Source organism: Lynx canadensis, chromosome E3, assembly GCF_007474595.2.
Source record: "Lynx canadensis isolate LIC74 chromosome E3, mLynCan4.pri.v2, whole genome shotgun sequence".
Taxonomy (NCBI): Eukaryota; Metazoa; Chordata; class Mammalia; order Carnivora; family Felidae; genus Lynx; species Lynx canadensis.
The window spans coordinates 30,518,017-30,542,639 of record NC_044318.1 but is presented as its reverse complement, the minus strand read 5'-3'; the positions used below and the strand labels follow the sequence as shown (position 1 = coordinate 30,542,639).

Here is a 24,623-nt window from a genome sequence, read left to right as displayed (position 1 = left end):
GGCCCAGGGCCGGGGTCCTCGGGTGGTCTGCATGGGGCCAGACCTCTTTTAGGGCATTTCCTCACAGTCCAGGTCTCTGTGTCTCTGGGGACATCAGTTCCCGGGGAGTGAATATCTCCTCCAACAGCAGGTTGCTTTAATCTTCAGAGGAAATCAGCACACACCCTTCACCATGGGAGAGCCTAGGGGACAGGCTTGCTGGCTCTACAATGTCCCTGCCCGCCCCCCCCCCCCCCCCCCCCGCCTCCTCAGCAGAGCGACTCTGAAGCTGAAGCTGCCGCAAGAGGCATGATCATGGCCCAGAGAGGTTGAGGAACCTGTCCTAGATCACACAGCAGCAGGACTGTGATGAGAAGGCAGGCTTCCTCACTGCCAGCAGAGCTCTAACTCAGATAAAAACCAGCATTTATGAGGCGCCGAATGCAAGCTGAGAGCTTCGCAGGCAGAGTTTTTCTGTTGACCTAGGTCAGAGGGCTGAAACGCTCGTGGTCTCGGCTGCAGGGCCCCTGTGTGAGGGCTTCCTGTGCTGTGGGCCGGCCAGCCTCAACTCTGGGACTGCAAAAGTAACCTCTCCGATTGTGTACCCACATGAGGTGCCCCGGTTTAGAGACGTGTTTTCATGCCAACCAGGCCCCACGACCAAGCCCATTGAAAGCCTGGGCACTGGGCCGTTTGGCCCCATTAGTCCCAGAGCAGGAAGGCGCTGATGGGGGATTGAAGCCTGGATCTGTCTGAGCCTTGGTTCTCCTGGGGCCCCCCACCTCCTCCTCAGTTAGGACTTTGAGAAAACCTAAGACAGGATTGTCCCTGGGGCTGGGGCCAAGCCTCAGGCCGGAAGCCTCCTGCCCCCAGAGCAAGGCAGACCTGGGAGGAGGGACAGGCAGAGGCCATGTGTCTTCGTTCTCCTGTCTTCTCCCCTGACCTTGACCAAGCTCCGGTGGGGGCGGGGGGCATCATTCACTCATTCCTACTGCAGAACTGACCGAGAACATTGGAGGGGTGACCTCCCCCTCGAGCTGCTGGTGGGCTCTCAGGCAGCTGGGAACTCCCATCGCACCCCCAGAGCCGTCACTGGAGGTGTCCCCAAGCAGGGGGAGCCTTCCCCCGGCTCACGTACCCTGCTCCCCCCTGCAGTGCTCGGCGCTCTCCAAGCTGAATGCGGAGGTGGCCTGTGTCGCTGTGCACGATGAGAGCGCCTTCGTGGTGGGCACCGAGAAGGGGAGGATGTTCCTGAGCACACGGAAGGAGCTGCAATCAGACTTCCTCAGGTTCTGCCGTGAGTACCCCGGGGCTCCGGGGGCGGGGCCTGCGGTCCCTGAGGGCAGGGGCTCTGGCGCATCTCTGGGTCCCCAGAGCATTACCAGGTGGCCCTGTGTCGGGGTGGGGGGTGGGGTTATGTAGGCTTCCCAGTGTGGCATCGTTATGGGGGGGCAGAGTTTTTATTGGAATCAGACACACAAACCCCAGGGGGGGCCAGGCCCGACCCCTCCACCTGCTCATTGACAGAAGGGGACACTGAGGCCCAGTGTTGCCCGGTTCCTGTGAGTCTCTGACATGGGGACCGAGTGCATCTGTTCACCTAATACTTGCTCAGTCCCTGCTGTGTGCAGCACCCTTTACAATGCTAACTCAGTTACCCAGGGCGGGTAGGCACTCTCATTGTTATAGTAACAATCTTGGAGCCGCCTCCTAGTGGCTCTTGGGGACCAAGTGACTGAGGACCCATGCAGCACGAAGGAAATGCTTGATAAACTCGATCCGTAGTGCTTTGGGCCAAGCCGTGTGCTCAGGAAATACTTACCTCTGGTTTACAAATGAGAAACTGAGGCCCAGTGAGCATAAGCCACGTCCCCCAGGGACACACAGCCGACAAGCGGTAGAGGCCAGGTTTCTGTTCTGAACGCCGTGCTCTTTCTGCTACGCCCCTTCAAAATAGGGGAGGGACATCAGGACACCCCGCCCCCCCTGCTGGGAGCTCTGAAGCAAGGGTCTTTCTGAAGCCTCCAACTCCTCAACGCTACCTGGGCCTTTACACCCTCATAACTCAGCCCCTGGCTCTGCGTTCTCCCCTCCCAGCATCCCGCGTCCTCACCGCAGGCGGTGCTGTGCTGAGTGCTGGCTCACCTCCAGGTGCATTCTCACCTCTGCCCACTGGAAGGCCCTCCCTCCTCTCCCCTGCCCGCAGATGCCTCCCTAGCCTCCAGATTCACATTCCTCCCGCCCAGGCCCCCTCTGTGCCGCTGCCACTCCTTGCCCCCCACCCCAGCCCTTGCTCCCCACACTGTGCCAGCTTCCCATGCCCTAAGCTTCCATGCGTGCTCCTGGTAAGCTCCTGAGCGAGGTCAGCGTCACCTTTGTGGTGGGTTAGGTCCTACAGGGTTGGGGCCTGGCCCCAGCGCTGAAGGCCAGCATCCCTCCGGCCATTCGAGCCCACGATTTGGGACTCAGAGCTCTTGGGGTTAAGAGCAGGCCCTGAAGTCAGACGTGTGGGGCCCTATCCTGGCTCCGCCACCTGCTGCCCAGTGGGCCTTAACCTCCTTGTCTGTGAAAGGGGAGGACAGTGCTGCACTCCTCGAGGGTCGATCCGAGGATGAAACAAACCTCCTAGAGGTTAGAACAGTGCCGGGCACGTGGTTTACACACAATATACGCTGGCTGTTTTTGTCCTTGCCACTATATTAGCATCTGCCTTATACCCGGGGTCTGGACCCTAGATCAGCCATTTCAGGGAAGGCTGTCCCCCGGCACTGGACTTCCAGTGCTCCCAGCTTCCAGATGCTTCCCCAGCCGCCCCCACCCCTACACCCACTCAGCTCTCAGAGCCTGTGCCCTCTCCCCAGGTTGGGTGGGGGCTGGACCAGGGTAGAGTAGACAGTGCCAGGGTCCTGTGGCCCCCAATCGGCCAGGCTGGGGTGTGTGCACCTGGCTTCCCGGAGCCAGGCAGAGCTGCTATTTATAGCCGGGAGCTCGGCTGGTTTATTTCAAGCTCCACGGATCCCGGGAGGGGAGCCGGCTCCAAGCTGCGAGGGGCCCTCCAGACCCTCCACCCATCCCCTTTCCAACGCATTTTCTAGCATTTCCCTACCCAAAGGTTCACTGATACTCCCAGGGCCCCACCCTGGCCCAGCCTGGCATGAACGTGCCTCTTTGCGGCCCCTTGGCCTCCTGGCGGTGTCCCCATCGTCTCCTCGTCTGGCAGAGCAGAAAACTGGGGCCTCGATCGTCTAAGACAGCATTAGTGTCAAAGCCCAGAGAGGGTTGGATGGAACAGACCTTGGCTGAACCCCAGTTCTGAGCCAGGCCAGCCGGTTTTTATGCGAGAGCTCACAGACTGAGGCCCAGAGAGGGAAGGGACTTGCCCAAGGTCACACAGTGAGTTAGAGGTGACCAGGAGGAAACCCAATCCTTATGCTAGGCACTAGGAACTCAGAGATGACCAGCCCTGCCCTGGGCAGGGGTTTGGGGCAGGGCCCGCTTGTTCATTCGTTCATTCGTTCGTTCGTTCATTCATTCATTCCTGTTCCGTGTTGAGTGTCTCGCTGCAGGGTTCAGCGCGGGGCAGGGACATGCCAGCTCGCTGGGCAGGTGGTGACGTGGGTGCTCGCCATGGCCCGACATGCTCTGTGTCCCGCAGGAGGGGCCCCATGGAAGGAGCCAGAGGCAGAGCATCCCAAGAAGGTGCCGCGGGGCGAGGGTGGCAGCCGGAACGTCCCTCGGTCTTCCCTGGAGCACGGCTCGGACGTGTACCTTCTGCGGAAGATGGTAGAGGAGGTGTTTGATGTTCTTTATAGTAAGATCCTTCCTCATTCCATTTGGGGCCCCCGGGCGGGTGGGAGCCCCGGTCCCTGCCCTGCTGAGGAGGCCCCTCCTGGCCCCACCGTGGGCCCAGGGCAAGACCTCAAGGTGTGCCCCCCCCCCCCCCAGCCCTCCCTCGTCTTGTATCCCCAGGCATGGCTCCTCCACCCCGGCCTTGCTTCCTGAACCACCGTCCCCACTGCCCCGGCCTGCCTGGCGCTGGTCACTGCCACCTGTCGCCTGGAGATGGCCCCCGGCTCGCCCTAGTCTCTTTTCGCCTGCGGGCCGGCTCCCTGCTGCCCCCACCTGTCCTTGACCAAGGGCCTCTTCCTAAAACACAAGTCTGACCAGGAAGCTCTTCCTTCCACTGCTCTGGGGGCTCCCCATTGCCCTCAGTGTGGCCTAAGCACCCACGTGGCCGGTCCCGCCCACCCCCAGCCATGCTGCCCTGCCTGACGGAACCGTTTCCTGTTCTCCAGCACACTCCGGCTTCATTTCACACCTCCTCGCCTTTGCACCGCTGTGCCTTTTCAGACTGCCTTCCCCTCTGTCTGGTGGACGCCACATTACTCTCTAAGGCTCAGCTCTGGGAAACCCCCTGCCCCACTGGCTTAATGCCCCCTTTGGGTACCCACTGTGTCCTGTGTCCTCACCAGCGCAGTGCTCTCTGGGGTCAGGGTCTGTGCTTGCCTTTTCCGCTGTTCCCCAGCCTGTAGTTCAGGGCCCAGCAGCGGCAGATGTTGACAGGGTGTTTGTTGAACGACTGAGCGACGGCTAACTTAACTAGTTAGCCGAGTCCTTCCTGTGGGGGAGGTGGGCGGGCCTGGCCTCCCTCAGAAGCGTCAAGTTGCAGAATCTCTGGCCCAGTGGTAGCCTTCACACTCTCTAGGTGACCTTGGGCAGGTCCCTAAGGGTCCCACCTCTGGCTTTGTTCCCTTCTCTACTGCAGTCTTTGGTTGTGTGGAGCAAAGGTCTGTGAGGAAACTCCCCGCTGTCGTCTAGATGTCAGGAGGAAGAGGAGGCCTGGGTGGGAGGGGAGGCCCGTGGGAGGGGAGGCCTTGTCACACGTGGTTGGCCAGGCAACCGCCCTTTTGGCAGCTACGGGGTTGGTGCCCACAGCCCCCTACACGCCTCGCCCCACTCATTCCCACCACCGGTGGAACCTGAGGTGGCCCTGAGCTGAGCGGCCTCTTACTGGCTCCAGGTGGGGCTGCAGGGTGGGAGTGACAACAGTCATTCCTCACCCAGGGCCCCTGGGCCACCCTGAGTCCCCAGCCAGTCTCCCCTCAATTCACCCCTTCTTCAACCCCACCACCTTCTGTCCATGTGCTTCCTCTCTTCCTGAATCTGTTCTTCCTGTTTCCACTCCCCTCCCTCACCTCCTCCCTTCCTCCCTGCCATCTCTCTCCCGCCCTCCTTTCTCTCTCCCCTGTGTCTCCTCCTCACCTCCCACCTGCAACCCTGCACCCCACCCTCCCCTCCGCCCGGGTGCCCTGAGAGAAGAGAATGGCGAAAAGCTGGGAGCCCTGTCCGTGGGGGAGCCCTGGCCCTCGGGTGCACACAAAGGGGACTTGTCCCTAGCGCTCGCCCACCCCTCCCCCCCACTTAGCCTGTCCTGTGTGAAGCTCACAGTGAAGGGGCCCGTGGGGTCCAGTTTCCTGGGAACCCGGCACCACAGGGAGTGACTCCACGTGGCCCCAGCCCAGCCTGGCTGCCCTCTCACACTAGACCCTCTCCTCGACCCCCTCCCCCACAGGCGAGGCCCTGGGAAGGGCCAGCGTGGTGCCCCTGCCGTACGAGAGGCTGCTCAGGGAGCCGGGGCTGCTGGCCGTGCAGGGGCTGCCCGAGGGCCTGGCCTTCCGGAGGCCAGCCGACTACGACCCCAAGGCCCTCATGGCCATCCTGGAGCACAGCCACCGTATCCGCTTCAAGCTCAAGAGGTGAGTGGGCCCGGGGCCTGGTGGCTGGACTGTGAGGTCCGGACCAGGATGGGCCAGGAGGGCGACCTGCTTCCATTCTGGCTCAGCCACCTGTGGCCACTTACCCAGTCACGGGGAGGGGACTTCAGACACCCGAGGGGGACTAAAAGCTCCCAGCCTGGCGGCGGAGGTGAGGCAAATGCCCAGTCGTAGAGCATGATCTGAGCCAGGCGTTATGTCACGGGGGCCCCCAGGGGACTTCGGTGTTGCAAAGAGGCTGGAACAGCCCTGGCCGGGAGCCACATCATGTGTACTTGCTGGGGTTATGTCAGGGGCTGGGGGGAGGCGAGGAGGTGGAGGCTGGCGAGCTGGGTCGAGCGCTGGGGCTGCCTGGAGACCGGCCCGAGGCCGTGGCGTTGCCCATGAGTGTTCAGCAACCACCCTCCGCGCACAGGCCCAGAACAGGAGGGATGTGGTAGGAGCTGGGGGGCGACCGGGCATGTGATGGATGGGTGGGAGGCACGGAGGCCGAGGGGCAGGGCCCAGCTCCTCCAGCGGCCCTGGGCACATTACAGCCCTGCCCTGGCCTGCACCCCCGCCAGTAAAATGGGGACTAGCTCCCGTCCTGTGTACCTCGCAGGCCGCCATGTTGTGCGGGGGCCGGGCTGGGGGACTAAAGGAAGAGGTGGAACCTTCTGGTGGGTCAGGTGTATGAAGCCATCATGTGTCCTTCTCTCCTTCACCCAGGCCGCTTGAGGATGGCGGGCGGGACTCAAAGGCCTTAGTGGAGCTGAACGGCGTCTCCCTGATAGCCAAGGGGTCTCGGGACTGCGGCCTGCATGGCCAGGCCCCCAAGGGGCCACCCCAGGACCTACCCCCCACCGCCACCACCTCCTCTGTGGCCAGCTTCCTGTACAGTAGTGCACTCCCTAATCACACCACGAGAGAGCTCAAGCAGGAGGCGCCCGCCTGCCCGCTTGCCCCCAGCGACCTGGGCCTTGGCCGGCCCGGGCCTGAGCCCAAGGCCTCTGGTGCCCAGGACTTCCCCGACTGCTGTGGTAAGCTGCTGCCGGGACCCCTAAGTCTGGGGGTGGGACAGGGGTCACTCGTGTGGGGGCACCCTCCCAGGGCAGGTCCGGGTGCCCGGGCCCACCCCAGGCTGAAGGAGGCACGTTGGGACAAGGAGCTGGGACAGGACAGCTGGCGACCCTGGGCCTCCCCTCAGCCGTCTGTGAACAGTATCCTTGGCCTGGGGCCAAGCGATGTCCAGAGGAGTCTGTGGAGTCAGTAAATGTGCTAATTGGTCACATGCTGCATCCCCAGCCTGGGTTGGGGGTACTGGAGATAGAGAAGGGACACCTGGATGTGAGAGAGACCTGTGTTCACATCCTCGGGCTCCTTGGCTCAGTGGCTGTGTGTCCCAGAGCAAATCTCTACCTCTCTGAGCCTCAGTTTCCTCATCTGTCAAGTGCAGATGCCAATAGAACCTCTCACAAGGTTATCGTCCGGGTCAAGTTCCCGGGCCAGCCAGAAATGCACGTTCTCAGGCCCTGCCACAGTCCTGCTGAATCTGAAGCTTTGGGGACGGGGTCCGGTCGCCTGTGTATTCGAATCTGCCAGGTGATTCAGATGGTGCTCAAGCTTGAGAACTGCTGTATTAAAGCACTGAGTCCGGGGCGCCCGGGTAGCACAGTCAGTTGAGCATCTGACTGTTGATTTTGGCTCAGGTCGTGATCCCAGTGTCATGGGATCGAGTTCCACATCGGGCTCCATGCTGAATGTGGATCCCGCTTAGAATTCTCTCTCTCTCTGTCTCTTCCTCTGCCCCTCTCCCCACTTGCGCTGTCTCTCTAAAATTACACACACACAAAACCCCTGAGTCCAATGCTTAGTACATAGTAGGTGCTTAGAGGGGGCTGTTATCAGGAGGAGAATAAAGGGCTTCCCTCCCCTCCCCACCGCCAAATGTGTGGGCTGAGCAGCCGGTGGGACTTACACACCTGAAATAGGTGTCCCCGCCTGTAAAAGGTGTCCTGGGACATCACAGCTTCTCCCTGATCTCCTGTTTGGATAGCAGACTCTGCCCCTGGTCAGGGAACTTGCCTAGAGTTCGCGATCACAGGGCTCAGTTCTGGGGTCTCCCTGATGGATGAGGCTGTTACCCCAGAGCCAGAGTCTGCGCACCCAGGCCAGATCTGGGGGAAGCCCTCTTGGGGCCCACCTTGAACCTGTGCCTCTCCTCTGCCTTGTCCAGGACAGAAGCCCCCCGGGCCTGGTGGTCCTCTCATCCAGAATGTCCACGCCTCGAAGCGCATCCTCTTCTCCATCGTCCATGACAAGTCAGGTAGGACGGTGCCCATAGCAGTGCCCTGAGCAGACTGGGGACCCGGGGCTGGGAGTGGCGCTTCCCGAAATGGAAATGTGTCCACTGGGTCTTACAAGAGAGCTGTGCACGAGGGACCTTGAGTCAAACCAGAGTATGACAGTTCTGCATTGCTATGTGACAAACTACCCCGGAACATAGTTTAAAACAGCAAGTGTTTCCACCTCATGGTTTGCGTGGGTCCAGAATTCAGGAGCAGCTTAACTGGGTGGTCCTGGCCCCGGATCTCTCATGAGGTTGTGATCGGGTTGCCGGCGGGGGCTGTGCTCATCTGAAGGTTTGACCGGGGCCGAGGATCCACTTCCAGGCTCACTCATGTGGCTGGTGGCGGAAGGCTCCTTCCTACTGCATGGGCCCCCACGGGGCTGCTCGAGTGTCCTCGTGATGTGGCGGCTGGTTTCCTGACGTTAGCAATCCCAAGCAGAGTAGGGAGGAAGCCACATGTCTTTCATGACCTACGTCACAGGTCACCATCAGTTCTGCCGTGTTCTACCCGTTTTTTTTTTTTAAGTTTATTTATTTTGAGAGAGAGAGAGAGAGAGTGTGTGTGTGTGTGCGTGTGTGTGAGCAGGGGAGGGGCAGAGAGCGGGAGAGAGGGGGAATCCCGAGTAGGCTCTGCACTGTCAGCATGGAGCCAGACGCCGGGCTCGAACCCACAAACTGCGAGATCATCACGTGAGCTGAAGTCAGATGCTCAACCGACTGAGCCACCCAGGTGCCCCCGTGTCCTACCCTTTAGAAGCCAGAAATGAGCCACCCACACTCACAGGGAGCGAGAGGAATTAAACTGCACCTCTTGAAGATGAGAGACAAAAAAATTATGTGGGCAGATATTAAAAGTACCACACGGTATTTGGGATTCATTTATACCCAAAGGGCTGAAGCAAGACTGTCCAGCAATTATGCCTTGTGGAGATCTCAGCCTCGGCTTCAGTGAGAGGCTCCTTAAGAAGACCTAGTCCCCTGGGGCGCCTGGGATGGCTCCGTCGGTTAAGCGTCCGACTTCAGCCCAGGTCATGATCTCACAGTTCGTGAGTTTGAGCCCTGCGTCGGGCTCTGTGCTGACAGCTCAGAGCCTGCTTCAGGTTCTGTGTCTCCCCCTCTCTCTGCCCCTCCCCTGCTTGTGCTCTGTTTCTCTTTCTCCAAAAATAAATAAACATTAAAAAAAAATTAGGGGCGCCTGAGTGGCTCAGCCAGTTAAGTGTCTGACTTTGGCTTGGGTCTTGTGGTTCATGGGTTCGAGCCCGGCGTCGGGCTCTGTGCTGACAGCTCAGAGCCTGGAGCCTGCTTCGTGTTCTGTGTCTCCCTCTCTCTCTGCCCCTCCCCCACTTGCGCTCCGTCTTTCAAAAATAAACGTTAAAAAATTTTTTTTTAATTAAAAAAAAATGAAGATGAAAAAAAATTTAAAAAGGAAAATAAAAAAAAGACCTAGTCCCCTGAAGGGCGCCTGGGTAGCTCAGTCAGTTAAGCATCTAACTCTTGATTTCGGCTCAGGTCATGGTCTCGCGGCTTATGAACTCGAGCCCCACGTCAGGCTCTGTGCTGACAGCGAGGCTGGGTAAGACCCCAGACGTACAAGGTGTGAGGGTTAGTAGTCTGAGGTCAGGACTCGGCATCTCAGGGAGAGCACCCTCTCAGCCCCCTGCCCGTCTAGGGCAGGAGACACCCAGGATGGACAGGCTGAGCCTACGTCATTAGCCACTGCCCGTGGGGGCAGACAGAGGCAAGAGGAGAGAGCAGGTGTGGAGACCAGCAGGGCGTTGTGTAGGGCTGTCTCCTGGAGGAGGCTGGGGCCTCAGGGCCCCCAGTGGGAGTGGGTGGAAGGGGTGAGGCCCCTCCGGGGGGCTCTGCCGGAGAAAGCCCGGTGGCCTCGGCTGTGGAAGGAGTGTGGCTGTCCTGGTGCCCCGGCCCAGCGAGGAGGGTCTAGCGGGGAGCTGGACGCTCGTCACGAAGCAGCCAGGCCCTGGGCTCCCCGCTCCGACCCGCCCTCACTCGTACCTCCTGTGTTTTGATAGAGAAGTGGGACGCCTTCATAAAGGAAACCGAGGACATCAACACGCTCCGGGAGTGCGTGCAGATCCTGTTTAACAGCAGATATGGTGAGTGGGCGGCCCAGCCCGCTGTGTGGCCCCGGCAATGTGCTGAGCATCTCATTACGTGGCAGTCACTTGTGTTCCCTAACATGACAGCGGGAGCCATATGCTGGCACACCAGCAGTGCTAATGTCATCTCCTGTCTGGCTGGGGGGCGGTTGTGTCAATATTTCCCTTCCAGATTTCTCCGGGGGGGCGGAACTGATGGCAGAGCCCCAGCCTTGACTCACCTGTGGGAGGCGGGCGGGTCGGCATCCAGAAGACCCAGAAAAACGGCCGCTGGCCTCGCGCACTTGCAGGGTCCGCCCCGCGCTGCGCTGTTTCCTGCCGCCGTGCCTCTGGGCCTCTGGGCCTCGCCCTCTGCCCGCCATGCCCCCCGTGTGTTTGGGGAGCACACTCCCACTCGTTCTTCGAGACTCAGCCTAGGCCGGCCGGGCCCCCAGAGCCGTGATGGGGTTCTCTCTGTCACGCGCCCTGCACCTGATGCCCCTTGTCTGTATCTGTTCCCGTGACGGCCAGGACCGTGCCAGCCCCTCCCTGTGTCCCCAGCACCCAGGACAGAGCCGGGCTCAGGGCGCATGTCTACCCTCTGCACCTGGTTGGTCGCCGGGGCGGGCGTGCCTTCCACGCCGTCCAGTTTCACGCCCAGTGGACGGCGAGGCCACTGGTTGGCTGGAAGGCGGGGGCTGGAGCAGGTGGTCTGTAAGCCCCTCCCACCCTGGGTGCTCTGAACACCCCCCCACCCTGTGCCACGCGCTCCGACACACCCACTCTCCCCGTCTCCCCGGCAGTCCTTGCTCACTCTGTCTTTATTGAGCTCCACCTGTAAACCCCACTCAGCGGATGGCCACGTGTGGCCCTTGCCTGCGTGGGCGGCTCTCATTTAACTGTGGAGATGAGACTCAAGTTCCCACAGGTCACCGCAGGCGTGACAGCCACCACCCGCTGAGTGGTGCCGCCCCACGGTGGGGAGTCCCTCCGTGGATGGGGCCAAGGGAGGAGATGGGGCAGGGGCCCCGGGAGCTCCCTGAACGTGCACGGTCCAGAACGAGCACTGTGCTGGGAGTCCATAGCCACTTGCCGGGTGACCTGGAGTTGGCTGTCACCCTCGGTAACCTTGGCCTTCTCAGCTTGAGCAGAAGGGACAGCGTGGGGCTTCACCCTCCTCTCTTCCTTCTGTCTCCTTCTGTCTTTCTGTCCTCGCTCTCTCTTCCACCCTCCTCTCCTGCCTTGATAAAGGAAAACCCTTTCTCTGACACTTCTGACCCCGGAAGGGTGGGTTTCCCAGCCCCAACAATTCTCCAGGCCTCTGGACACCAGCTGGGCGTCCTACAGTTCAGTCCCGACGCAGACGCCACAGGTTAAGGGCCAGTCCCAAAAGACAGCCCCGCGGTTAGGCCGTTTGAGGCCTACGGTCATTTTTCCGCGTCTTCCGGATGGTTCCCGAGACGGGCACCCGCACTTCTGTCCGCCTCTGCTACACATCCACGGTTCGCATGACCCCTCAGGCTCAGCCAGCCAGCCTGCCACAGTGGCTCACAGAACCCGGAAACACCTTGCTTACCTTTACCTGTTTATTGTGAAGGGGACGGACGAACAGCTAGAGGACGAGGTACACGGGGTGAGGCCTGGCGAGTTCTCGAGCGCTGGAGCTTTTGCCCTGGTGGAGTTTGGGGTGCACCCTCCCGGCACGTGGGTCCGGCAGCTCGGAAGCTCGGGGGAGCCTTTGGTTTAGAGTGTTTACAGGGGTCCCAGTAAGTCGGAGGGATTGGTTAAAACATTGTCCCGTGGTGATTCGCTCAATCTCCAGCCCCTCTCTGTCCGGGGCGGTGGGGGTGGGGCTGAAAGGGGCAACCCTCTGATCACGTGCCCCCCCACCCCGAAACCAGTCCCCATCCTGAGGGATCTGGGGGCACCCCCCTCATTATCATAAACTCAGGTGGGTTAAAAGGGGCTTAATATAAATAACAAGGCTCTTCTCAGGCCTCTCTCTCAGGAAATCCCCAAGAACCTGAGTGCAAGGCCACGCATGGACTTCTTATTAGATCACGAGTTGCTCCCTCCCCTTTTTTTTTTTTTCTCACGCTTTCACTGGTTCGCCCACTTATCAGTCATGCATCCTGAGCCTTCCCACCTTGTGTCGTGCACGCAGGCCAACGCTGGTCTCAAGGCACTTCAGCAGGTGCCTGAAGATGTGTCTTGGGTTGTAGTGTAGTGCCTGGCGGGGGGGTGGAGGGTGGTGGGAGGAGCCCTTGGAAAGACAGGACCACACAGAAAAAGGTGAGGTCTTCACAGGCTTGAGCAGTCGGGGGTGGCTTCATGGAGGAGGTGCCCTTTGATCCACGCTGGGGCTAGGGAAGCCTAGGCCTGCAGGCTTGGCAGGCTGTGCCTTCTGGATTGGGGCGGGGCTGAGCCAGGCTCTGGAGGCCTCGTAAGGAAGCCGGCACAGCCTGGGCGTCTTTGATGTGGTCTTTCTGGTAGACCCGCTCCTCCCCTCTTGCCTGGACCGTCCCAGGCAGGCGTGAGCTGGATGGGCAGTAGGGGGAGGGGATCTGGGGAGGACTGGCTCTGTCTGCCTTGGGAGCCTTCTGCCCCAGCCGGGCTGGCACGGCGGCCTCCAGTCTTCCCGCCTGTAGTGCCCTCTGGATGTTTCCAGAACGCTGAACCTTTTGCGGATGCCAGCACCTGGCCTGGCCACATCCAAATCCAAGGAGAAGCACTGGGCTTGGAGTGGTTGAGGCCGTGTCCCTTCTCCGGTTTCCCCAACTCTGAGCTTTCCCTGCAGCTGTGCCGGGGAGAAGGCAGTCCCCAGGGGCACGCTGTGGCTGGCCTGAGGTATCCCACAGACCCTGGATAAGTGGATCCTGCCCCTGGCTCTGCCCTTTCAGCCACCAGCTCTGGGTGAAGTGGGCCAGCAATGGGGCTGGGGTGCAGAGTAGGGGGGCGGGGAATAGAACAGAGAAGAAACGGGGGGAACCCCAGCCTCCAGGAAGCCTCAAGAACATTGTCACCCGGAAGGAGATTGAGACTACGAGGCACTGAGGATCCTGCATGGTGGCTCCGTTCTCCCGTCTCAGTGGGCAGAGGCTGGAGGCCAGGTGGGATTGACCGCTGTCCACTGGGTCCCCTTGCCTCCGAAGAGACAAGCCCAGCAAGTGAGAGGAACCCGAGTGGAGATGAATTGACACAGACTCGCAGAAGCCACCGCTGACGGGCTGGGGCTGGGGGTTGGGGGAAAGACATGGTTTGACAGCTGTTGAGATTTCGAGGGTTTAATTTGACAACGAGCTAAGTGTGGCTTCACAGTGGGATCTGGCTGCCAGAGCCGCCAACGCAGACCCGGCTGTGTCAACAGAAAAACAGTCTTGACGGTGTGCCAGGGAGGGCCCCAGGCAGCTCGGCCCTGTCCCGCTCCGGGTGTGGCTGGAGGGGAGTCCAGCTCGGAGCTGGCACCTGCTGGGACACGGAAAAACGCGGTGCGGCCGGAACGGGGAAGGGCCTGAGGAAGGGCACGGAGACGCAGGACCACTGGGGAAGTTTGGAGGGATGAGGCAGGAGGGAAGCGGACACCCAGCCCAGCAGGTCTCCTGAGACCTCCCAGGCCCTGGGGAGGGAGGTGGGGTGGGGAGGGAGGGGAACAGGGACCCATGAAAGTCCCATCAAGCACATAGCAGGTGCTCAAAAAGTACTTGGTGCCTGAATGAGTAAGAACACGGGACGTAAGTGAATGACTGAGATGGCCTGAGACCGAACCCAAGGGTCCACAAGGAAGGAACAAGGAACCCACTTTGTAAACCCGGATTCTGCCTGCACTGCTGTTGGCAAAGTTTCTACAGTCTCATTTCTGGCCCTGATGAGTAAGCATCATGTGCACCCCCCACACCTCCCTGGAGGAAAGAGCATGTCTGGAAGGCTGCAGGAATCCTGCCGAGAGCCCCCTCAAGCCTGGCTGCCGTTCACTCGCTCACCGAGTACAGGGAGCAGCTAGTCTGTGTCCCATCCTGTCTAGATAGATCCCAGATGGGGAGCGGTTGGCCGCCTGTGTCCCCGTGGAACTGAGGTTCTGGACAGTGAACCAGCATACAGACGAATACGTGTATAGTGTCAGGTCATGGTGAATGTGGGACGGAAAACAAAGCAGGGCGAGATGGAGGGGACTGGCGAGGTGACATCTGGGGGGACGCTTGAATGGGGAGAGGGAGGAAGGGCAGTGTCTGGTGATCTGGGAGGAGAGAGTCTGAGTAGATGGCAGAGCATGTGCAAAGGCCCTGGGGCAGGTGCGTGTCTGACGTGTTAGGGAGGCGACAAGGAGGCTGCAGAGACTGGGATGAGCAGAGGGGGCACAGGAGGGAGGTGAGTCAGAGGTGATGGGGTCCTGGTCACGTGGGGCCTCGTAAGCCCAAGTAGGACTTCGGCTGTCACCGAGGGGCATGGGAGCCCGTGGGCATTTTTCAAGAGGGCAGTGACATGCTGCTCCATGGCCGGACGGGTGCAGGGGATGGGGTGGGGGGAGGTGATGGTGACCACGGCCCTGGGGCCCCGCATGTCCTGCAGCTTCCGTCCCGCGCTCAGCCTTGCCGTTGCCCTTCCAGCGGAAGCCCTGGGCCTGGACCACATGGTCCCCGTCCCCTACAGGAAGATTGCCTGCGACCCAGAGGCCGTGGAAATTGTGGGCATCCCCGACAAGATCCCCTTCAAGCGCCCCTGCACGTATGGGGTCCCCAAGCTGAAGCGGATCCTGGAGGAGCGACATAGCATCCACTTCATCATTAAGAGGTACAGGGCGGTGTGCGGGCCTGGGCTCGGGGTGCCGCGGTGTAAGGGCTGGGCAGGGCGCCACGGCAGGCGCGAGGCCGGGCCCGGGGAGGCGATGATGACGCCTGGGTGGGATGAAGAGGCTCTGACAACCGAGAGGATGGGCGGGCCAGGGAGAGAAGTCGGCCTCCTTAACCTGACGGGAAGGCTCTTCCTTCCTGGCCTCTTCTGAGGATTGAACGGGGAAACTGAGGCACGGCGCCTGTGGACACTCAGTAAGGTCTTAGTAAGAGGTGTTTGCCTCCCCCTAAAGAAGACTGAGGCCTTTCAGCTTACCTGCCCCTGGAGGGGCGCCCACCTGAGGTCACACCCCACCTTGGGCTGCCCTACCTGCTGGTAGGCTGACTGCCTCTCCTGTCTCCCCAGGCAGCCTGGCGCAGGTGTGGGTAGGTGCGAGAAGGCAGGACAGGATGCACTTGAGAGCTGCGAACCCCCAGGGTGGCTGGGCTGGCGCGTGGGGGGAGCCTGCTGCTGCCCATCCCGCAGTGTCGTTGCCCGAGACTCTAGCAAGGAGTTTGCCCTCACAGCCGGGTGGACCCCCACCGTGCAAGCATCGGGGTCTCCAGGCAATGCGTGGACTCCCTGGGATGTTTCCTCCTAAGTGGTTAGAGGCGGAGGGTGGCCAGAAGCCATGCCGTCCAGCCCCCTGCCTCCAGGCAACAGGGCACCTGCTCCGGGAGCTCTCTGAGGGCACGCCTGCAGGGTGTGCGTGTACTCACGGGCGTGCTTCCTGGACTAGAGGCAGGCGCTGAGGGCGAGGACTGCGCGTGGCTCGTGGCTGAATTCCCAGCGCCTAGAACAGCCCCCGGTATGCAGTAGGTGCCCAGTGTGTATGTGTGCAATGAGTGAATGAACGAACAAATACTCGTCCGGGGGTGCAAGGAGGCTGGGCAAGCGGCTGGGGATCCACTCAGGGTACAGAGCTGTTCTAGAGCAGTGGGCAGGACCTCTGCAGGGTTGCTGGAGGCCGGAGCGGGGTCTGCTGGGCCCCTTTGCTTTGGGGGGGGGGCGGGGCGAACAGGCTCTAGGGCGACCAGGGCCCTGGAGGTGGGCAGATTCGGGAGGGTGCTGTGGCATCATCCCGGTTGGCGGTGGGTGGAAGGAGAGAGGTTGGCTCCATTCGGGGTGGATTCCGAGCTCTGCTGGGTTCGCCGGTGGGTGGACGGTGGGAGTGTGGAGGGGAGCACGGAGGCCAGGATCACGCCGTGTTTCTGGGCGTACAACTGGGGGAAGCAGGTCTGGTGTGGGGTGGAGAGTTCACGTGGGGTATGCTAGCCTGGAGATGATCGGATACGGAATTTTGAGAAGTCAGAAGCTCCAGAGGGAGGTCTGTGTCGGAGATAAGATTTCTGAGAGTTGTCCTCATGGGCCAGGTAGGGCTCTCGCCAGGGTGGAGATAGAGAGGAGAAGGGAGTCCCCACTTTAGAGGCCAGGGCGAGGAGGAGGAGGGAGAGGAGGAAGCGGGGAGGAGCCACCAGCAAGGAGACTGAGAAGTGGGGGGTGTGGGGGGCGTGGTGGGAGGGCAGATTATTCTGGAAGTCCGCCCTGACCGTGTGGTCTCCTGTTTGGAGCCCTTTCCAGCCCCCGGGGTACAGTGCATACTCTGGCCCCAAGGCATGTCGTCAACCCCCCCTGCCTTCCCTCCCTGACATGGAGCACAGCCTTGGACACCCTTCTCTGAGTCCAGGCCGCCTTACCGCCTCCAGGCCTTGGCTGAGGCTCCTCCCTCCGCCCGGATCAGCTCTCCCCAGCTTCCCACCTGTGTTCATCGTTCAAGGTGTGCTTACCTCTGGTCTGAGAGTCCTCCCCGGCGCCCTCGTTCAGAAAGGACTTCCCCCTGCCACGTTCTGGAAGTGAATTGAAACCAGTCGCCCTTCTGTCAGCCAGTGCCTGGCGCTGTGTAGCTTAAACGTGTCTTGCTGCTGCTGAGTTCTTTTCCTGCTTGACTCTCGGGAGGGGGACAGGGGGTAGGTGAGAAGAAAGCTTCAGGGACACCCCAGCATCCCCCCATGTGCCTGGCCCTGGTATTTGGGTCCTCACCGTGGCTGACCTTGATCTCAGTCTAAACCAGAGCTTAATTAATTCTTCACTAGTATTTGCCAAGTGCCTGTTACAGGCTCAGCCCTTTGCTGGGCTCTACTGAGGACTTCACAGACAGCAGGCAGTCCCCAGAGGCCACCACCAGTCACGGCAGGAGGCGTGGGGTGGTCACTCCTGTGATGAGTTCAGGGCACAAGAGGACAACAGGTTTCCAAGTGTCGAGTCGATGGCAAGTGGCGAGCGGCAAGCCGGTGGGGCTTCCTGAAGGAGGAGGCTTTGGCATCAGGCAGATGGGGCTTAAAGTCACTCGAAGCACGATTACCTTGAATAGCCCTTCTCTTCTGAGCCTGTTTCTCGTTTGTAAAAATAAGGACAAGGTGTGGCCCTCTCCCCAAGATTTTCTCAACATAAAATGAGGAGGCAGGCCTAACACACCTGACCTATAGTAGGTGTTCAATAAACATGAGTCCTTTCACTTGACCGCATCTTCCTCACATATAAAGAAGTAGTCAAGTGCATCGGTGTTGACGGCCTGAGTTTGGGTCCTAGCCCTACCTTTCCCAGCTGTGTGTCCTTGGGCAGGTCACTTAACTGCTCTGTGCCTCACTTTCCTCATCCGTAAAAGGGGGCTAGTGGTGGTCCTTGCCTCACGGCGCTGATGGGAGACCACGTGGCGGGAGGTGAGCAAAGTACCTAGAACAGCAGCTCCTCCCTCCCGAGCCCTCTGGACCTTTTCTGCTGTTACACATCCTCGCCTGGTCGGTGGAGCATTTGAGATGTGAGTCGGGCAGAAGTGAGTTGGGAGGCAGGGCTTGGGAGCTGCCAGCAGGCTTTCTCTGCCGTGGCCCATGTGTCTGCAGGGTCGGGGGCAAGTCAGGGGGAGAAGCTGATCCACAAGGCCTGGGGGTCTTATTATCAGCGGTAGGGGGCTCCCTGGCCCCCCAAACGCCCATTCCCGCCAGGACACCAGCCCCGAGTGTCAGGGTCCAAGCTGACACCCGAGGGGCAGACACATCAGTTCTACCTAAGACAGAACTTAAGGGGCAAAAGCATGCGGAGGGGGTCCCGGGACCCTGGGATGTGTTCGGAAGATTGACTGCAACTGCTGGTCCGTGCCCGTCAAGCAGCCCTTGCGGGCCTGGCGGCTCCCGAGGGCATCTGTCATGGTCCTGGAGCCTCGTCAGACCTCCCTGTCATCTGCCCCCCAATCCTCCTCCCAGGGAACCTGGCAGGCCACGGGCGCTGTCTCCCTGATGGACGACGGTAACACCGTAAATGATAAAACCAGAGTCGAGGCCAGCAGCCTCCCTGTCACCGGGTGGGGCAGAGGAAGCAGGAAGCAGGGCTCGGCGAGGAAGTCGGTCTTCCCAGAGTTAGTCCCATGGCTGCTTCTCAGCCTTAGGGGACCCAGATAAGTGGGGGCCCCCAGGAGCAGCGGGGAAGGCGGGGCCCCTCAGAACGAGAACGGGAGGTCAGGCCCCGGGCCTCGCCTGCCTCCCACGCTGACTTTTTGGCCTCTGTTTGAATTTTCTGCCGGCCTGGCCTTGGGCATTACTAGGCCCTTGTGTTGGGGCTCCGACATCCTTTCTTGTGTCTCGTGTAGCATCTGTAGCCTGAGTGTCACAACCGAGGCCCTGTCCCCTCGTCCGGCTGTTCCATGGCACACAGACTCTGCTCAGGAACCCCCACCGCTAGCTCCCCACCCCGGTGGGTGCCACCAAGGTGGGAGCCCGGGTGGACAGAAAGAATACCAGCCCTGAAGGCCGACAGGCACCTGACCCCAGCTTCCTTGCTGACCTTCACCCCACTCTCGTATTCCTGGCTCAGACTTCAGGTGTCTCTCCGGGATGACGCGGGGGTCCCGAATGGTCGCAGGCCACCAGCCATCCCTCCTCCAGTCCGCGGTCTGTGTGGTGATGGGGTGGTCTGGAAGTGCCACGTTGCCCTCGGAAGCTCCCCATTGCCCACGGGGCAGAGAGCACGTGCCCGAGCCCAGCATGGAAGGCTGTTCCCCTCCCCCACCAGTCTTCCCAGACCCCTTCTCAGACTGGGGCGCCTTGGCTCCCGTGTGAGGGGTCCCCTGTGTCACCCGCATGTGGTGACAGGCCTGGCTCGTTGCAGTCAACACGGAGCTTCTTGGGAGCAGGGTTGGTCCCCGTACCTGTCACTGAGACACAGGCCATGATGGGTCGAAGCCCACGGGGCCCTGGCGGGAAGGGGGTGTATATCGCCTGCCACCTGTGGCCAGAAGGAGCTCGGGGCTGGGGCACCGAGATGGACAGCTCGGACCCTCCAGGACCAGCCCGCCTTGGCCGGAGAGAAGTGCTCCTGGCTGTTCTGAACGGTGGCCTCTCCTGCCCCCACGCGTGGCCAGCCCAGGACTCCGGGCTGCAGCGGCAGCCGTGTGCCTGGGACTGGAGTGAGCATCACCGAGGGGGCCTGGAGGCCTGTCCCTGAGCCCCGGGGGGGTGGGGGAGCCCTCGGCCTGCATTGCTCTCATACCTGTCTCTCTCCTCTCCCCAGGATGTTCGATGAGCGAATTTTCACAGGTATGTGCGGGTACCATCCAGTCCGTTCTGAACCTCTGAGCTGATGCCCCCGAGGGCTTGAGCCGCCATCCCACGGGGACCCTGGCGTGGGGAGGGGGCCTGGGCGTGGCCACCGCACCCCGGGCAGACACAGCCCCCAGCTCCCGGTGCAGACGCCCCCTTCAGGGACAGTGAAGCTAACGTTTGCTGAATACTGACGTGCGGCGGGCAGTCTGGCTGGGAGCCTGTTCCGTTCTACTTTAATTTCGTTTTGAACAGTCCTGTGAGGCGGGTTCTGCTCTTCTCCCTGAAGCCCAGCCAGTAAGCCGGGAGGCTGGCCGCAAACCCAGGCATGTGGCCCCGAGCCCGGGCCGTAACCAGTAGGCAGCGCGCCCCTCAGGAAGAAGAGGAGGGCTCCGCGTGATGCAGCAAAGGGGGCAAGGATCTTGGGTCCTAGTCCTGGCCCTGCGGCCCGCCAGCTTTGTGACCTGGGCAGGGTTATAGGAGCCTCACTTTCCACATCTGTGATATGGGGGGCGATGAGGGCACCCAACTTCCTCTGGCGTTCTCCGATAATTAAATGAGAGAGGGGTCCCGCAGTATGGCCTTGGGGGCATCGGCCATTTTCTGGAGGGTTCCCTCAGCCTTAGGAGTGTACGTGAGGTCGGGACAGACGTCCTGTAATCCTCCCGGATCCCTGGCCTCCTCCGGCGCTGGGGCCCATGTTCCTTCTCCCAGGAGGCATCTCTGCTCAGGACCTGTTCCTGGCCTGGCAGAGGCCAGACGACCCACAAAGGGCACCCCCGAGAACCTCCCACCAAGGCCCGTGCCCACGTGTCCCACAGGCCGGAGGCTGGCGGGCCTTTGTCCTGACCTTCCTCGTCTCTCCACCCAGGGAACAAGTTTACCAAAGACCCCACAAAGCTGGAGCCAGCCAGCCCACCGGAGGACACCTCTACAGAGGTCTCCCGTGCCACTGTCCTCGACCTGCCTGGGACCGCTCGGTAAGGCCCCCCCCCCCGCCACCCGGCGCTGGGCTGATAGTGTCACTGCAGCGGGGAGCAAGGCCCGGGGCTGGCCAGAGGATGCTGTGCCCGGCGTCTCCTGACAGCCTCACACCGCGACACCCCGGGTAGGCACAGGGTCACTCCACGCAGAGCCCCCTCCCGCCTGTGTCCCCACCCTGCTGCGGGCCAGGGAGAATCTGAAGGGACAGATTCTCTGCCGACCGTTTTCCAGCTGGAGAACCCTTGTCCCCACTCAGGATCTTAGCCGGATGTTGCCTGATGTCTCTCGCGGGAGCCCTTCCTTTGCACCCAGACTAGGTCAGGCAGCGGTCCCGCGTGTCCACAAGGCCCTGCGCTCAGCTCACGGCCTGGTCGTCACCGCCCGCCAGTGCCCCCCCGACCCGGGCTCTGGGCTCCTGGGGGCCAGGGATGGTCCCTTTGTCCCAGAATCACCGCATCCAGCCCAGGCCTCCCCCACAGTGCTGTGCGGAGTTACTGAATTCCCCATCCCAGGGGCCCTGCCCAACTTTGCTGCCCACCTCTCTTCCCAGACCTCTGTCCCCGCTCCAGGCTGGTGGCCTCTCAGCTCCCCCTCCCACCAGGAAGTGCTGATTGAACCCCACCGTGCTCAGTTGTGGGGCTCCCAGACTGGCCAGACCCAGGCCCCAGGAGCTCCCACCCGGTGGGGAAGGTGGGTGCCCAGACTGTTCACCCCAGGATAGGAAGCAGAATCTCTGCTGGGCCAGCCGGCAGCTGTTGTCCTGACAGACCAGGCGCTGGGAATCTCGCTCATGGGGAGGCCCATCCTGTGGGGACGGGAGTGACCGTGGACAGGGGTGCGTTCGGCATTGGCAGCCTCTGTGGGTTCCTGGCTGCCTGGAGGGGAGGGCTGGGGCTGACGTGTGTTGTTTCTTGGCTTCCTTCACCTTCATCCATCCCTTCCTTCCTTCAGGACATTCACGGAACTACTCCTTCCCCCTCACTGTCCGTCGCACGTTATTCCTTCCTTCTTCCGGCCGTCCAGACAGCGAACGGACCACTAATCCTCCCTCCACGACATCCCTCCGCCTTCCTTCCTTCCCTCCCTCCCTCCCTCCCTCCCTCCCTCTTTCCTTCCTTCCCTCCCCCCCTCCCCCCCCTTCTTCCTTCCTTCCTTCCTTCCTTCCCACAGGTCAGACAAGAACGGTGTGTCTGAAGACTGTGGGCCAGGTAAGGAGACGCGGAACCCTGCTGTGTGTGTCCTGGGGTGAGAGGGCATCTGCCAGCCCCACCCGACAGCCTTGGGGAGGAGACCAGCTCAGACCATGAGCCGGGAGTACTACTAATGAGTTACCTCTGCCCATCCTGCCCCCCAGGCCCCAGAGCATGCTGGGAGCTCCCTGGTGGGGGGGCTGGAGGTGGGGAGGATGTCAGGAGACCTGGATTCTGGCGTTACCACTACTCTGTGACAAGTGGCTTCTCCTCTGTGTGCCTCAGTTGCCGAGCCTAGGAACTAGAGACCCCAGGACGGGCCTGAGGGCCTGCTTGACCCTCCACTCCTGGTCTGGGCAGGGGCTTGGGGCCAGCCTGACTTTTCCCGGGGCCCTACTAACAAGTCACAGACACAGGAACGTTCCAGAAGCAGTTCGCTTTGCCCGGCCCTGCTCGCGCCCGCCCACACCTGACCCCTCCTTTCCTCTTCACAGGAACGTCAGGGGAGCTGAGTGGGCTGAGGCCCATCAAAATCGAACCAGAAGATCTAGATATCATCCAGGTCACTGTCCCAGGTACGGAACAGTGTCTGAAGGGCTGAGCCTCCTGCCCAGCCTGCCCAGCCTGAGCCTATAGGAATCGAGCAGCTCCCAGAGCAGGGCTCCCGGACCTGCCAGAACCACCGTGTCCCTCCCCGGCTGGCCTCTCTGTCTCCCGAGGGCCAAGAAGGGGTCTCCAGGCCGCTGTTTCTCTAGTTTGACCCTGCGAGCAGCGGTGGGCGTCACAGGCGCTTCCTGCAGCCATGTCTGCCCTCTGTGCTGGGAATGTCTGTCAGCTCCAAGACCTTCCTGAAGTTCCCCCCGCCACCCCCCAACCGTCCTGCTCAGGCCTGGCTCCCCTGGGGTTTGTAGGCAGGAGGGAGGAGAAGAAAAGGTATAGGAGTAAGAGGGCCTGCGTTTGATTCCAGACTTAGAGCCCCCTGTGCCTCAGTTTCCACATCTGTGAAGAAGAGAGCGTATTTGGTCTCTGGAGGCTCAGCGTGGGGTCCCACACCCCTCAGGCACCTGCCTCGCCTCTGGCAGAACTGGTCACTGAAGCTGTCCTCCCAGACTTCTAGGACACGGCTTCCTTAGGGGTCCTGCTCTGGGGGGGTCCCTGGGGGACCGTGACAGGGTAGGATAAACAGAAGATGCTGTTGTCATTTTCCAGACCCTTCGCCAACCTCGGAGGAAATGACAGACTCAATGCCTGGGCATCTGCCCTCGGAAGATTCTGGTTATGGGATGGAGATGCTGACTGGTAAGAAACGGGCTAGGACCCCACCTCCCTGGGGCGTACTGGGAGGGGTGGGCCAGGAAGCCCCCAGGCTTTCCTTGCTATTGACTTAGAGAAAACCCAGGGTATGCCTGACTCCCTGTACAGGCCAGATTTTTTTCTGGAAACTTCAAGTAGGCCTTGGTTTACATTGTCTGGCCTCTGCGTTGTTCCCAGGAACCCCCATCTGAATTAATGTGTTCGTTTGTTCAACAAGTATTGGGGCGCCTGGGTGGCGCAGTCGGTTAAGCGTCCGACTTCAGCCAGGTCACGATCTCGCGGTCCGGGAGTTCGAGCCCCGCGTCGGGCTCTGGGCTGATGGCTCAGAGCCTGGAGCCTGTTTCCGATTCTGTGTCTCCCTCTCTCTCTGCCCCTCCCCCGTTCATGCTCTGTCTCTCTCTGTCTTAAAAATAAATAAACGTTGGAAAAAAAATTTAAAAAAAAAAAAAACAAGTATTTATTGAGCACCTACTGTGTACCAGGAGGTGCTGGGGACAGAGACGTATGTATACCAAACACCAAGGTCCCTGTGCTCCTAGTGTAGGGAGACAAAGAGTAAAGAAATCAATAGGTAAAATAGGAAGTCAGATGGTGGTAAATGCAGTCAGGGGAGAACAAGCCAGGAGGGGAAAGTGTGAAGGGGTGGGCGTGCGGTGGTTATTACAGGACTTGGGTGGTCAGAGAGGAGCTCGCTAAGAAAGTGACGTTGGAAAAAAGAACTGAAGGAGGGGGGAGCCATTGGACGTCAGGAAAGAGCTTTCTAGGCAGTGGGACCAGCGTGTGCAAAGGCCCTGAGGTGGGTTGCATCCAGCATGTTCAAGGAGAAGCAAGGAGGCCTGGGTGACTGGAGCAGAGTGAGTTAGGGAAGGCGAGGTCAAGGAGGTAGGTGATGGTGTGGGTCATGCAGGGCGAGTACGTCGAAGGAAGGAGTGAGGGCTTGACTCTGAGGAGACAGAAATTTCTCATGGGGGGGTGGTTGGAGCTCATGAGGGACATTTTAACAGTATTTGCTCTGCCCGTGGGGTTGAGAATAAACCACGGAGGAATGAGAACAAAGGCAGACACAGACTATTGTGCTGTCCTAGCCAAGAGGAGTGGTCCAGCAGGTAGACAGCTGTGGGGAGGAGGGTGCAGTGTTCTCTGTGTTTTGTCTTTTTAATTTCATTTTGGAAGTGTTCAAAAACACCCAAAATTGAAAAGAGTTATTTAATGAACCTCAGGTGCCCAACTCCCATCTCAAAGCATTATTAACAGACATTCTGTGATTATTATAGATGGGAAAAAGAAGAATTTTCATAGGTAAAGTTTAGAAGTTGATTATCACAAAGACGAAACAAATGGAACGTAAAATACGTAGTACACAGGGTTCACAGGTACAGCAGAAAATGGCGTTAGTACTCAAATGATTCAAATTTGGAAATCTCTGTAGCAAAGGATGCAGGGCCAGACCATGAAACTTGAACACACACCCATGTGTGTGATACCCCCTGTAGGCCTCATGGCGGGGCGGGGGGGGGGGCGCAGTGGGGGTGCTTAAG

The 24,623-nt window shown here is 60.5% G+C and overlaps 1 protein-coding gene across 3 annotated transcripts in view; it reads left to right on the top strand.

Moving 5' to 3' along the window:
• The window catches only part of GTF2IRD1 (GTF2I repeat domain containing 1), a 115,238-nt gene that overhangs the window by 38,927 nt on the left and 51,688 nt on the right, over positions 1-24,623 (top strand). For all 3 annotated transcript variants that reach the window (XM_030301121.1, XM_030301120.1, XM_030301118.1), the window contains exons 3-14: positions 1,135-1,276; positions 3,635-3,790; positions 5,552-5,735; positions 6,462-6,772; positions 7,969-8,058; positions 10,113-10,196; positions 14,783-14,966; positions 19,569-19,594; positions 20,469-20,577; positions 21,752-21,789; positions 22,266-22,346; positions 22,981-23,070. In XM_030301121.1, the coding sequence (XP_030156981.1) occupies positions 1,135-1,276; positions 3,635-3,790; positions 5,552-5,735; positions 6,462-6,772; positions 7,969-8,058; positions 10,113-10,196; positions 14,783-14,966; positions 19,569-19,594; positions 20,469-20,577; positions 21,752-21,789; positions 22,266-22,346; positions 22,981-23,070 (1,495 nt within the window). The remainder of the gene's footprint in view (positions 1-1,134; positions 1,277-3,634; positions 3,791-5,551; positions 5,736-6,461; positions 6,773-7,968; positions 8,059-10,112; positions 10,197-14,782; positions 14,967-19,568; positions 19,595-20,468; positions 20,578-21,751; positions 21,790-22,265; positions 22,347-22,980; positions 23,071-24,623) is intronic.